This window comes from Macaca mulatta, chromosome 1 (genome assembly GCF_049350105.2).
Source record: "Macaca mulatta isolate MMU2019108-1 chromosome 1, T2T-MMU8v2.0, whole genome shotgun sequence".
Taxonomy (NCBI): domain Eukaryota; kingdom Metazoa; phylum Chordata; class Mammalia; order Primates; family Cercopithecidae; genus Macaca; species Macaca mulatta.
Genome location: NC_133406.1, coordinates 173,800,654 through 173,815,259, shown reverse-complemented (window position 1 = coordinate 173,815,259; position 14,606 = coordinate 173,800,654). Strand labels below are relative to the sequence as shown.

Genomic DNA, 14,606 nt, shown 5'->3' with positions numbered 1-14,606 from the left:
TCCAACAATGTAAATTGATAGCTTATCTTTACAGGTGTGGGACAAAGAACTAAAAGTCATCCCTCTGCTCACCTGAGACAAATGCATGTCTGATTGCTTCCTCTCTCCTATATTTATCTTATGTAAAAATGCAGATTCACTGAGCTGGACTGATGCACAAGTGACTATTTCTCTACTTCCCTATCACATGTGAATGGTTGATCAAAGGCTCAAAAGAATACAACCCTTTGCTTCTCACCTACCCACACTTTTTAAAAAGTATTCCTTGGCCAGGCGCGGTGGCTCACACCTATAATCCCATCACTTTGGGAGGCAGAGGCAGGCTGATCACGAAGTCAAGAGATCTACACCATCCTGGCCATTATGGTGAAACCCCGTCTGTACTAAAAATGCAAAAATTAGCTGGGTGTGGTGGTGCACTCCTGTAGTCCCAGCTACCTGAGAGGCTGGGGCAGGAGAATCACTTGAACCTGGGAGGTGGAGGTTGCAGTGAGTCGAGATTGCGCCACTGCACTCCAGCCTGGTGACAGAGCAAGACTCCGTCTCAAAAAAAAACAGTTATTCCTCTTTCCCAATATCCACCCTTTCACCTTTAAATATTGAAGCCCTCAAAGTCATCTTTGGAGAAAGGCACAGACCTGTATCCTGGGTGCACATCCTTAACCTTGGGAACATAAACTTCTAAATTGATTGAGAGCTGTCTCAGATACTTTTTGGTTTACACTATGAATCAATGTTTAAGTTTTCAGTAACAATACACAGTAACTCAAACATTAAGAATGAATAGTTATTTCTGGATGATGAGATAATAGTTGATGTTTATTTTTTATGTATATTTTTAGATTTTCCAATCACCAGCATTTTCTGTTTACTGTTTAAAAGTTGTTTACAATTTTTTAAAAAGAAAACAGCACAGTGAGCTTGATGTATAGCATTTTTATTGCAATTTTGCACAGCATTTGAAATTTCAAAGCATTAGTAGAATTTGAAAAGAACAGTTCACTAACCTTGGCAAAGGGAGAAAATATAGATCACTGTGGTTTCAACCACTCAGCTATACCTTTTAGAAAAGAAGTTTTGCCTACCCAAAAGCTATCATTTTAATAACACAATATTAGTGTTCTACCAGGGAGTAAAACACTGTAATTAAACATGTGATAAAGCTCTGCCACCCATTGGGTATTTGCTCTTGTCTTAGCAAAGAGCACTCAAATCAGTCATGGAGCAGCCATCAGTGCAACACAAAGTTTGTAAATCTTGTCTTGACATCACTGAATGCTTCTTTGACTTCCAAAGCTCTTCAGTAGGCGTCTGTCCACCCCAAAGACGGTCTTCGCCTGAGGCATCCACCTTCGGAAGGTCTTGCGCTGGATTTTCCTCAGAAAACTCACGTTTATTTGGGAGCTGGAAGGAGTTTCCTATCTCAGCTGTATGGAAGAGAAAAAAATAATACATCCTTAGACAGCTCCTACAAAGAAGGCAGCAACCACATTACACTGTTGGGGAAATGAACTGGATCCCTGAAATGAAATAGAATCCTACACATAATTTTTTTAAATGTTGGTCTGGTTTCAGAGAGATTAGACATTTTGGGGAGAGCACAGTCATCTCCACTCTCCTCATTTTACAGAGGCAGAAACTTGAGCGCAAAGAGGAGGAGTGACAGCCAGTGTCTCTCAGCTGGTCAGGACTTGACTTCTTTTACTCGCTACCTCTGCTGGATGACCAGCAACTTCCATAGTTATTAGTTATGTGCTATAAACAAAAAACACATAAACAAAAAAACAACCTTGTGTATGCCCTGCAATCTTGATCAGTAAAGAAGGAAATGGAGACTTAAACCTCTATATCTGAAAACAAAAAGTGAAATTCAGTTTTTGCCTAAGTGTTGTTTCCAAAGTTCACATATAAGCTTCTCTCACTTTTATTTAGTTCAAATGACTTGTCAGTGCCTTAGCACACCAGCAGGCACCATGAAAAATTAAGTGAATGGACGCTGGTTGGTAAACCAGAATTGATCAGATAAATAATGCATGGGAAAACACCCTGAAAATCTGAGATTTAATAAGTAGTAGTATGATTTCAGTGATGTCCAACAGAGCTAGCCTCACAGACATCCATTCCACTGCCCTATGTGTTTCAGAGATATCCCAAATGTATTTTTTATAATGCACTTTGGTTATTCCGGAGATTGTTGTAAATCCTGTAAATTATGCTTACTCTCTTAAGGTTAAAAACCCATATAATTTTTGTTAGCATCTAGTCATACGAACCTCAATATTAAAGTGGTAGTGAAAATGGAAAATGCATGCTTTTTCAATACAATAGCCCAAATATGAAGAGTTTAGGACATTTTCTAAAATGTTTTCATTACCAACATCATTTTAAATTAAACTGAAACCTTAACAATCATATATATGGTCACAACATGCTTCTTTTTTAACTTTTTAGAATAAAACATAGCAAATACAATCAATTATTAAAATAGACTCTTAAGCAAAGCACAGAAAGACAAACACCACATGATCTCACTTATATGTGGAATCTAAAAACGTCAAACTCAAAAATGTATGGCAGAGAATGATGGTTATCAGAGGGTAAGGGGGATGGTGGGGGAAGAGATGGTCAACAGTACAGAATTTCAGTTAGGAGGAATAAGTTCAAGAAGTCTATTGTACAACATGGTGACTATAGTTAATAACAATGCATTGTATTCCTGAAATTGCTAAAAGAGTAGATTTTAAGTATCCTCATCACAAAAACATAAGTATGTGAGGTAATGCATATGTTAATTAGCTTGATTTAGCTATACATACATGTATATTGTATGTATACACATTTCAAAACAATATGTTGTACACAATAAATATATATAATTTTTATCAATTAAAAAAATAATTTTTAAAATAGGATTTTCAGCCATGCCCAGTGCCTTATGCCTGTAATCCCAGTGCTTTGGGAGGCCAAGACGGAAGACTGCTTGAGGCCAGGAGTTTGAGACCAGCCTGGGCAACATTGCAAGACCCCATCTCTACAAAAGATTTTAAAATTAGCCAGATGTGGTGGCACACACCTGTAGTCCTACCTACTCAGGAGGCTGAGGTGGGAGGGTCACTTGAATACAGGGATTTGAGGCTTCAGTGAGGTATAGTTGTGCCAGCCTGGGTGAGCGAGCAAGACTCTGTCTCTAATCAAATAAATAAATAAAAATTTAAAAATAGGATTTTAAATAAATTCTACCTCATACTTTAATATATAATTAACAGAAAGAATTTCAATCAAACTTTTAAGTTAGTTGAATTGAATAATAAAGAAATAGAGTGAAGTCAGTCACTTCCCCATTTCTGAAAGACATTTGGCTCATTTCTACCTTCAAAATCCTGATCAGGCAATTCCTACTACTAGAATTCCCACCCTGCTTCCCCACCACCTTTCATAATCCCCAAATCCTTCAGGGCCTCTGTCAACAACCACCACCTCCATGATGCTGTCACTTACTACAAAAGCCCACCACCTTCTCTTTCCCACCTGAGACTCAGTATGGAATTAGTAAAGACCTTGGCTCTTGAAGCCAGATAGACCCAGTTTGCTACCTAGCCACATTTTCACTAGCTGAGAGAAAGAATTTTCTTCTTGGTAAAATGATAAATGGTGGTAATTTTGCTTGCTTCACAGGATCCTTATCAGAAAGCTGAATGAAATGTTGCACATGTAACTTCCTGGGACTTAAACGTGCTCAATTAAGGTCAGCTTCTTTCCTTGCATCCATATTTAACAACTGCCTGAATTCTAACTTATTATACTATATAATTACTCATGTGTGAAAGTCTTGCTACTTCAACATGCTCCTTGAAATCACATGCTTTGCTGTAGCCTCCATAGTACCTTCCACAGATGCTGAGCTCATTGAAGTGGTCATGCAATCAAATGATTTCAAGCAGGGGACTAAAAAAGGAAGTCCTTATTTTCTGAAAGGTAGCATGCTCATCACCTCCCCAAGCCAAATTCAGTATATTTTGATAATTAATCCCTTAAATTGACATAAAAAAATGCCTCAACAGTACTTAGAGAAACACTTAATAAAATAATGGTTTAAAACACAGCTTGAAAAACTAAGAGACACGTGAAAGGAAAATAAAGGAGACACATGAGTTACTGTTACCTTGCTGAGCTTGAGGGATCCCCTCCAGATGCCTTCTCCACCTAGAGCTGGCACAGATGTAGATGACTGTCCGTATATATTCTGCCCCACAGAGTCTCACAGACTCCTTGCTCCTCACTTCTGAGATGGCAAATAGGACAGAGAATAGAAACAGAGTGAAAATGGAGCCCTTCATTTTGCTGAGGACTGAACGAGAATCTGATATGGTAAGTATGGTCAAATCAAATTCTGGAGTGACTGTCACCCTCTTGACCAATTTATACTAACTTTCCCGACATTTTATTGGTCAGAACCTCATTTTTACAATATTTGCTAAGCACATAGGGTTACACAGTAAAGTTTTGAAAATGTGGTTTTATGATTATTGCCAGCTATCCAGTCACTCCTGAATACCGTCAACGCATCTGTGAGATGATAAAAACAGATGCCCTCTTGGAAGGCATTATGGAAAACTCACGGACTTTGAAAGTTGCCAAGAAGGAGTTTTAATCTCAGCCTTGCTACTTACTGAGTGACATAGGCAAGTTTTAAACTTTTTGAGTTGGGGCAAAGCCTGGTGGCCAACAGCAGTAACCCCAGCACTTTGGGAGGCCAACACAGGCAGATCACTTGAGGTCAGGGGTTCAAGACCAGCCTGGGCAACATAGCAAGACCCCCATCTCTACAGAAAATTTAAAAATTGCCCAGGCACAATGGCACACTTGAGCCCAGGAGTTCAAGGTTACAATGAGCCATGACAGTACTCCAGCCTGGGTGATGGTGAAATCCTGTCTCTAAAAAAAAAAAAAAAAAAAAAAACACAACAACAACAAAACTTTTTGAACCTCAATAACCATATCTCTAGAATGGGAAGACGCATCTCACAAGGGTGTTTTTTAATATTGAAATTAACATGAATGTCAAAGCAATGGGATATCACACTTAAGTAGGCAAGTTCTTATGTCCTGAGTTTGAATCCTGGCCGTTGCTGTTACCTGGCTGTTACCAGATCTAGATGCTGTTACCTGGCTGTTACTTACCAGATCTAGACTCTTAAGCAAGTTTTTTAAAGCATCCTTCTCTGTAAAATAGTGTTGATGATTGTAACTACTTCATAGAGCTAATGTGATAATGTGTATCCCACATGTTACAATAAACAGCTAATAAGCCAGGTGTGAGCCACCGCGCAGTGGCTCACGCCTGTAATCTCAGCACTTTGGGAGGCCGAGACGGGCGGATCACGAGGGCCGGAGATGGAGACTATCCTGGCTAACACAGTGAAACCCCGTCTCTACTAAAAATACAAAAAGCTAGCCAGGCGTGGTGGTGGGCACCTATAGTCCCAGCTACTTGGGAGGCTGAGGCAGGAGAATGATGTGAACCCAGCAGGCAGAGCTTGCAGTGAGCAGAGATCACGTCACTGCACTCCAGCCTGGGCGACAGAGCGAGACTCCATCAAAAAAAAAAAAAAAAAAAAAAAAAACACAGCTAATAATTATTAGCTGCTTCTCCTCTCACCATCAGAAGACTAAAAAAGATAACTTCAAAATTCAGAAGATTTTATCTGACTAGGATCTTGTTATCTTCCACCTATGACCTAGGTACACTTTTCTCAACACACATATCTATGTTAATAGAAAGCTGAGTCCATATCCCAAGTAGCTAAATAATGAAATTTCTCTTTTGGTAAAACCTCTGAAAGCACTAGTTCTTGCAAAGGTCTTACTTAAACTGAGAATCCCAGAGTCTGAGATCTTAAAGAGCTGTTGACTCAGGTTTTAGCAAGTTGAACAAATAATCGTTTAGTTGATTCTGTGAAATCCTTGTCTGTGATTCCTGGTTGGAAAAAAAGTGCTAAGTCTGTGGTCATGATCATATCATTTTTACTTCTTGTGAAATCACTGTTCTTCTGTAGGGAAGCTGGAAAATAAAACAAAATAATCTATTCTCTAATTGAAAGCATTTTTTGCTCTAAAAAATAAAAATCATTTCCAAGAGTCTTGCTTTCTCCATTTCTTTGGCTGTAGTGTGAAGAATGGATTAAGAAGGGCAAGACTTGAGAAAGGAGAAACAGAAAAAGCTGTTTCAATAATTTAGATATGATGGTGGCCTGTTTAAGGTCATGGCAGAGAGGATAGTACATATGCGTATTCAAAATATAGAAGGGCTTGGTACTGACTGGGTATCGGGGCAATGGAGAGAAAGATGTCAAATATGATACCTAGATTTCTGGCTTATTCAACTGGGAGGTAGGGGGGTCATTTGCTAAGAAAGAGACCAAAGAAACAGAAATGGTTCTGTCAACAGACAAAGCTACTCCATCTTTGTATGGTCAAAATCAGTGTCTTTTATCAACTCCAGAGCGACATCTGTATTACCACACCCACAATATCAACAACTATTAAGCCATGTATTACCGAACTTTTTCCCTTCTTTGGAGATTTATACTGCCTATCTTGACAATGCCAGTTTTAACATAGCACTACAGTAGATCTATGGTCAGTGGCTATGGACCGGGCTTCTGCACAACCCCAGGGATATTCAGCCAAGGGATGATCCCGACCTTGGATGTCAGACGGACTCTGGCATGATCCTGCTATCACCTACACTTGATCCCCCTAGGTGCAAAGTAGTCCCCTCTTCTGCCAGCTCTTAATACCTCATTAAGGCTCATTTAATTTGGGATGAAAGGCTGGCAATACTTAAGCTCATTCTGTGACCTAATGGAGGCAAGTCAGCCAGCCAACTCAGCTACCCAGATGAAAAGGCTCGTGACAATAATAAAAGCCCTAGATGTGAAGCCTGAAATTTGGGGGCATTATTTTCCCCATTTGTATATTGAGAGGGTTATTGCTAAAAGTCTTCCCTGCACTTCAAATTATCAGTCTTGCTATAATTGTCCAATTGTTACTCCCACCTCACAAATCTTCAGTGGCTTACTATTACCTCCAGAAGACAATCCAAACAATATGACATTTAATGCTTTCCACTCAGGTACCCAAACATCACTCTTTTCACATACCTCAAGGTCCATGAAAGGATAACCAACTGAAAAGGAATCTTTCCATCTTTTGACGAACCACAGTTTCTTGTTTGCACATCTCACAGGAGCACTTAATCCTTTCATTTGGAGATGGACGTGATTTTGCTTCCTCATCTGGTCTGTAACTCAGTTTACTATCTATGTGGCAATTATTATGTGTCTTATTTCAGGTTTCATTCAGGTAGCTCTAACAAAATACCAGAGACTGGGTGGCTTATAACAAGAGAAATTTATTTCTCACAGTTCTGGAGGCTGGGAAGTCCAAAAGGAAGGTGACAGCATGGTCCGGATACTGGGACTTCTGTGTCCTTACACAGAAGATGGGGCAAGCTGGCTCTCTCGGGTCTCTAAGGTCATCAATCCCATTCATGAGGGTCCTGCCCTCATGACCTATTCACCTCCCAAAGACCCGCTCTCCTAATTTCATCACCTTGGGGGTTACAATTTCAACATAGGAGACACAATATGTAATTTTCCACTCTAAGTTTTAATTTCTCCATCTATGAGATGATGATAATCTGTGTTTTATAATGTTATTGTGAAGTGGAATGAGTTAACACAAGTACAGCACCTAGCATAATATATAATTCAATAAATAATAAATTAACAGTGTCATGAACAAGGGATTAGAAAATGTTATTTTTGGTTGGGACTAGCTACTATGGATGACTTTTCTGTATAACTCTTAATCTCAAAACCATCCATAAATTTGTACTGCTGTAGCCTTTTTCTTTCCTCCCTTCCTTCATCCTTTCCTTCCATTCTTCTTTCCTTTCATCCTTCCACAAACAAGTTCTAATAAGAAAGGTCTTATGGTACTGTTTCTTAAAGTGTTTTCTTCAGAACATGAGTCTTTGCAGATGGTCTTTGACTATTTTTTTTTTAAAAAAGGATTCCATGATAGTAGTCTCTTTCTTTGATATTAATAATGCTTACTAATATAGTAGAGCCCAGAGAAGAATTATAGTCAGGAAATTTCTTTAACTTTGTTTAACTCAATGTTTTCACAACTTATTTGATCTTGGAAATGATTCCATTGTGAAATTGATTAACATCTGAGATTGCTATGAATTTCTAGAGTAGACTTATTTCTAATTCTCCTCTGTCCCACCACATGGTAGGGTTGTATTTCTCTGCTCTTTAAAATTGGGCAAGAAAATATGGCATATTTTGGCAAATAAAATGTGAGTGGATGTGACATACGTCACTTCTGCCTGAAATTTAAGGATTGGTGTCTGATCCTCCAGTTCTCTCCCTCTCCCCGGCTGTGGTTACCAACAGCATTCCTGATGTGGGAACCTAATCACTGAGTCAGAACAACATGGAGCAGAACTGCCCACTGACCTGTAATGAATATGTAATATGAATGAAAAAGAAACCTTTATCATTTGAAGCCACTGAGATTTGGAGATTGCTGGTTATAACAACATAACCTGGCTTATCCTAACTAGTGTAATTATCTTAGTTACATGTTACAGATGCAGAGAATGTTTATAATGATTCAAGTTTCTAGATCAAAGCAAAATAAGTTATTTGGCCTTAACAATTGGAATTAATTACCACATTTTCAATATGATTGATTATATGAAGGCCTACAGTTAATGTGTACCAAAAACCCAAATTAACAACCAAACAATGAATTCAGTAAATATATCACTCACTTATATACTATTTATCAATTAACTATGATGACAGTATACTTAATAGATGGTATTTGGAGTAGGTTGGCATGAGTTGTATATACTGTTTGTGGCATTGGACTTTGGAAATCAGATATCAGTTCTTCCATCTAATAGCTATGTGACCTTAATACTTAAAATTTTAAGACATACTTAAAATCTCTGAATCTCAGTTTCTTCATTTGTAAAATAGAGACAATAATACAAACTTCATTAGGTTAATTGTAAGGATGAAATGATGCAAATATTGCTGATCAGAGTCTCTAGCACAAGGAAACTTTCAATAGACTGATCATTGATGGTAATTATAATGATGAGAATGCCACCAAACAGAACCTTGGTGTTAGAATGTTAGACTTTTAGGATTGCACTCTAGTTTCCAGCTAAGAGACCTTGAGGATGCATTTAACCTGTAATTTGGTTTTCTGATTTGTTACATTGAAAATATCACAGGATCAATTGCAGTAATGTTAATTATAGCTCTGATAAATTATAAAGCATATTACATATAATTATTTGATGATAATTATGATTATGATATCTCTATAAATTCATTAGCAAATACTAATTTATTTTTGTTATTTTCTGACACAGATAGTACCTGCTCATCATTGACTAATACTTAATTTTAATGCTTCTAGACAGAGTTTTCATTAAGATGCAATGACTCGTTCAGCTTTTCCTGGAAGTCATTCACAACTCCTCATTTTCTCTCACACTCCATTGACTAAACCGTTTCCATACACAAACATCCACTAAATCACCAAGTCTCTTTGGTTCTACCTTCTAAATTTCTCTATGATCCACCCACTGCTCTCTATCCCCTCTACCACGACCTCAAGTTTCATTGGCATTGCTGCAATGGCCTCTCAGTTGGCCCTGTCATCAATCCATTTTCTATACTGCTGCCAGAATGATCTTTCTGAAACTCATGATTATTGCCCATCTCTAAAACCCTCCAACAGTTTCCCTGAAGAAAATTTCCAAATTTCTCTAACATGGCCTGCAAGACATTTCATGATTTGGCCTCTCTCTACTTGTTCAGGTTTTAGATACCCTCGAACTCTAAGTCGTCCAGTTATATCAAATACCTTACAGATACTGAAGTTTCATACTCTCTTTTTCCCCATCTGAAACTCCTTTCCCTCCAATTTTTAAACCTGGTTAACTTATGAAGAATATGTGTGGAAGGGATATTGAAATAACATTATCTGGAAAACTTTTTGCATGATTTTATAGATTACACTTTTTTACCACTCATTACAGTGATTTTTTAATGCCCTATCAGTAAAGATTAAAATGACCAGCTGACATACAACTTAATAGTAATAATAATAATAATAACCTAAATAAAAAATAGGAAAAGGACCTGAATAGACATTTTTTCCAAAGAAAGCATAAAATAGCCAACAGGTATATGAAAAGTTAAACATCACTAATCATCAGGAAAATGCAAATCAGTACCAAAATATTACCTCACACTTATTAAGATGGCTATTATCAAAAAGAGAAGAGACTAATGTTGGTAAAGATGTAGATAAAAGGGAACCCTTGCACACAGCTGATAGAAATGTAAACTGGTACAGCAAATATGGAAAATAGTATAGAGAGTTCTCAAAAATTTAAAAACAGAACTACTATGCAATCCAGCAATTCTACTTATGGGTATATATCCAAAAGAAATAAAATCAATATATTGAAGAGATATCTGCATTCCCACGTTCATTAAAACATTATTCACAATAGCCGAGATATGGAATCAACCTAAATGTCCACTGGTGGATGAATGGATAAAGAAAATGTGATACACACAGACACAGATAAATATTATTCAACCATAAGAAAAGGAGGAAATTCTGCTACTTCTGACAACATGGATAAATCTGGAGGACATTGTGCTAAGTTAAAGAAGTCAGGCACAGAGAGACAAATACTGTGTGATCTCACATATGTGGAATCTTTTTTAAAAAGTCAAATTTATAGAAGTATAGAGTAGAACAGTGGTTACAAGGGGCTGGAAGATGGTGGAAATGGGGAGATGGTCAAAGGGTAAAAACTTTTACTTATGAGATGAAAGGTTCTAGGTATCTAATATGCAGTATGATGACTATAGTTAATACTGTATTGTTTACTTGAAATTTACAAAGAGATTAGATTTTAAGTATTCTCCACCACACACAAACATACACACATACATGAACAAAATGGTAACTAAGTGTGATGACGGATGTGTTAGTTAATTTAATTGTGGTAATCATTTCACAATGTACAATTGGAATATATACAATTTTTATTTGTCAATTAATTATACTTTAAATAAGACTGGGAGAAAATCCAAAACAAATACACCTAAAATAAAATAAAATGAGCAACTAAAAATGTTTTTTGAAATATATCTTAAAAACAATAATTTATATTTAAAGCTTTATTTTGTATGAACAGAGCAGCAGCTTTCTTACTTTTTTGTTGTCATTGTAGGCTATTAGAAATAAAGACTCAATAAATAATTGGAAAATTCAATAAAACTATTATCAGTGAGTTCTGATTTAAAACCGCCAGAACATTCTGGAATCCTCTGTTCTCCTAGTATAATGGCACCATGTCTTTTAATAGTTGACTTATTCAAGGAAAATACAGACATGGTGAAAGTACATTTTTCATTAGTTGTTCTGGATGTTGCATAAATGTCTCATCCATTTAGAAAATGCAGTGTTCATTTTTATAAGATTCATAACAATGTTTTATATGTTCCAACTTAAGGGATACATTATGCTTTCTATTTAACCCAGGAATTCATTTAATGTAAACTGTCAGCCTTTTAGTTTTATCACTAAATGGATACGTCAACCTAAAGAAACGAAGACTAATAGCCTAGTAAATCTTCTATGGATTTGAGGGTGGATTTGACATTGTACAAAATCCTAAACAAACAAGAAAAAAAAAAAAGCCTAAATATTGTGTGAAGGAACAAATGAGATCATCAGCATAGTCTGCAGGAGAAGTGGAGCCTTGGCAAAGACCCAGTCAACCGCAAAGGGCAAAGAGGTTCTCAGACCAGGACATGGGGATGTGATTCTGGGATAATCAGAATAAGAGCTGCCATATTTGAGTGAATACCATGTACCAGGCATTTTGCTAGGTGCTTTACATCAGAGATAAATTGTTCCCCAAATGGCTGGCAGGAACACAATCTTAAAAAGTAGCAGCAATTCTCACTCTTTAAAAGAAAGGGCTCATAGGTTAGTTTTTGTCTTGAAGGGAAAAATTGATTTTATATTGCTATAGAACCAAAGACAACTATGACTATGTTAACCAACTTTCCAGGCTGATTTTATGTTTTATATGTTTTTGACACTTAAAATGTTTTTTTTTTTCCTTCTGTGATGGTCAAGATATTTTGCTAGAATTTTTAGAAAATTCCATTTAAAATGTTATGCCGTCTTGTGATAAAGGGCAAGCATGAACCTATCATTTCCCCGTTAATTTGATAATTCATTTATCAAATTAATAATAAATACTTGTTGCATTACTACTCTGTGAGCCACTGCTCTAGGTGTTGTAAATATAGTGCAGTGATTGAAACACATAGTTTCTACCCTCAAAGAACTTACAGTCTAGGAGAGAGCCAGGCACTAAGCAAATGATTGTACAAATAAATATTTAGCACGGTTGGTGCAAACCTTCATTTAGAAACTCAGTTATCCAAGAAATATATTTGCTAGAACTCTGTTCAGTTTTTGACTCCAAGTTCCCATACCACTCAGCTGGCAGAAACAAACAACATCTAGTCAAGTTAATGTCAGTCTAACTTGGGCTTGGTTTCCTTCCCCTTCCCTGGACATAACTAGAGCATCTTACTCTGTGTGTGCCAAGGCCTTTCTGTCATCAAAGAGTTGGTGCCTCCTCAGTTGTCTGGCTTCTTCGGTTCTAGCGGTTCTTTGCTGCTGCTGCTGCTGCACATCACTCATGACATGAGGAATGGCTTTCAGAGTTCCTGTGGTCCTTTACAGGTCTTACTACTTCCTGGACAATGGTTTTTAGAAGTAGGACATGGATCTCTTCTGCTCTAAGGATCCACAGGCCTCCCTCTTTTTCTTATCCCCCTACCCCTTTCCATCCCTGAAGAAACTTCACATTTCTCTCTGTTTAAGATACTTGGTCTATGTCTCAAATACCTTTTCTAAGTCCTGTGCTTTTATAGAACAAAAATGGATATATTTGATTTATTGTCATTTTATATGTCTCCTTCAACTTATAAACACAGAGCCACTAACTTGAGAAGGGAAAGGTAATGAAGAAAAATAAAGATTAAAATATATCTCTTAATATTATCCCTCAACAATAATTTCTGAAATAATGCTATAAGGGAAATCCATGGTGACTTGAGAACAGTTAACAAAAGAACCAAATTTAATTTGATTGGGTGGTAGGTCCTATGAGAGGGAGTTCACAGAGGGTTCTTCTGAGGAGACGAGATAGGAACTGGGATTTGAAAGCCATGTAAAGAGTTCATGTTTTGAAGAACAGTGAGGAGAGAGGAGGAGGATCCTTTCTCAACAGAAAGGATACACATGGCAAGGCCTCACAGCAGGAGAACATTGAAAAAAAAACAAAAACAAATCTATGAGTATTATCACTTACGGATAAAATCTTAATTATAGATTATACACACTTGCATTTTGGTGTATGAGGCCTCAGCAAACTATATAAGGCATCAACCATTTATTGTGCCATAATGGAAAAAGTGTAAGAACTAGTCAGAGCTTTGGATTTGAGTTCAAGCCTGACCAGTTATAAGCTGTATGGTCCATGGTATATTGTATCACCTCTTCAAGCCTTAATTATATCATCTGGAAAATAGAGATTATGACAATATTACAACTATATGCCCCATTAGTCTCATAGGATTGCTGTGATGATATTCTGGGAAAATGGATGTGAAACTGTTTGGCAAACTGTAAAGAACTTTCATGTGCATAATTATTAGTATGTTAATAACTAAATCTATTCACAGTAAAATTCAATGTTTTATTTTAGAGAGACTCCTCCTGAGATAAAATGGCAAATACTAAGTGTTCTATTTTCTCACTTATAATTATATGTAACTACATAGAGGTGAACCAAGTGAACACACTAAATATGATACACAATTATATAGTAGTGAATACAATCTTTCTTTTCTGGAAGAGCAGCTAACAATTTACTATCAGACAACAATAATGTAAGTTCTATATGAGAGATGCCTGCTAGAAAATGATCGAATGAAGTAATGAATACCTAGCACAAAATAGAAGCCCAAAGTTAGCACAGTCACCACTCTCTCTTTAGATCCCTAACCAGCACACTAGGGTGTGTGTGTGTGTGTGTGTGTGTGTGTAAGGATAACATAAGATGGCTAATGGCAGGGCAGAATTCTTACCCAGTTCTTAAAAATGTGTGGTAAACAGAGTTTACTAGTAAAGATTCAAAGCCAGTCTATAAAGCAAGCAAAATAATTCCTTCTGAAGTCCCCAGGAGGAAAGATATTAGACTAAAAATTTTATGCCGATCTATAACTATGAGAAAATCACTTAAGGCTGCAGAAGCAGGGGTGAGAAGGGTAGAATAAAATAGGTTCAGTGCTTTCGGATCAGTTGCCCAGGATCCAAAAAGAATAGCTTTATTTTATATGGAGTCTTGAAGAACAATGGGGAAAACATGAATAATTTGTAAAGATCAAAAGTACATAATAAAAAGGAACACA

The 14,606-nt window shown here is 36.9% G+C and overlaps 1 protein-coding gene across 1 annotated transcript; it reads right to left on the bottom strand.

The window, feature by feature from the left end:
* Positions 1 to 921: 921 nt before the first annotated feature.
* On the bottom strand, positions 922 to 4,401 carry INSL5 (insulin like 5). Its single transcript, XM_001093100.5, has 2 exons — positions 4,163 to 4,401; positions 922 to 1,427 (listed from the first exon to the last, which is right to left on the bottom strand). The coding sequence occupies exons 1-2, from the start codon at positions 4,335 to 4,337 to the stop codon at positions 1,195 to 1,197; spliced, it is 408 nt and encodes a 135-aa protein (XP_001093100.1). The 5' UTR covers positions 4,338 to 4,401; the 3' UTR covers positions 922 to 1,194.
* Positions 4,402 to 14,606: the final 10,205 nt, after the last annotated feature.

Excerpts from the sequence above, each read along its gene's own strand:
- INSL5 (XM_001093100.5), bottom strand. The coding sequence starts at position 4,337 with ATGAAGGGCTCCATTTTCACTCTGTTTCTATTCTCTGTCCTATTTGCC. Across the intron at positions 1,428-4,162 it reads GATCCCTCAAGCTCAGCAAG|CTGAGATAGGAAACTCCTTC; the intron begins GTAACAGTAACT and ends TCTTCCATACAG.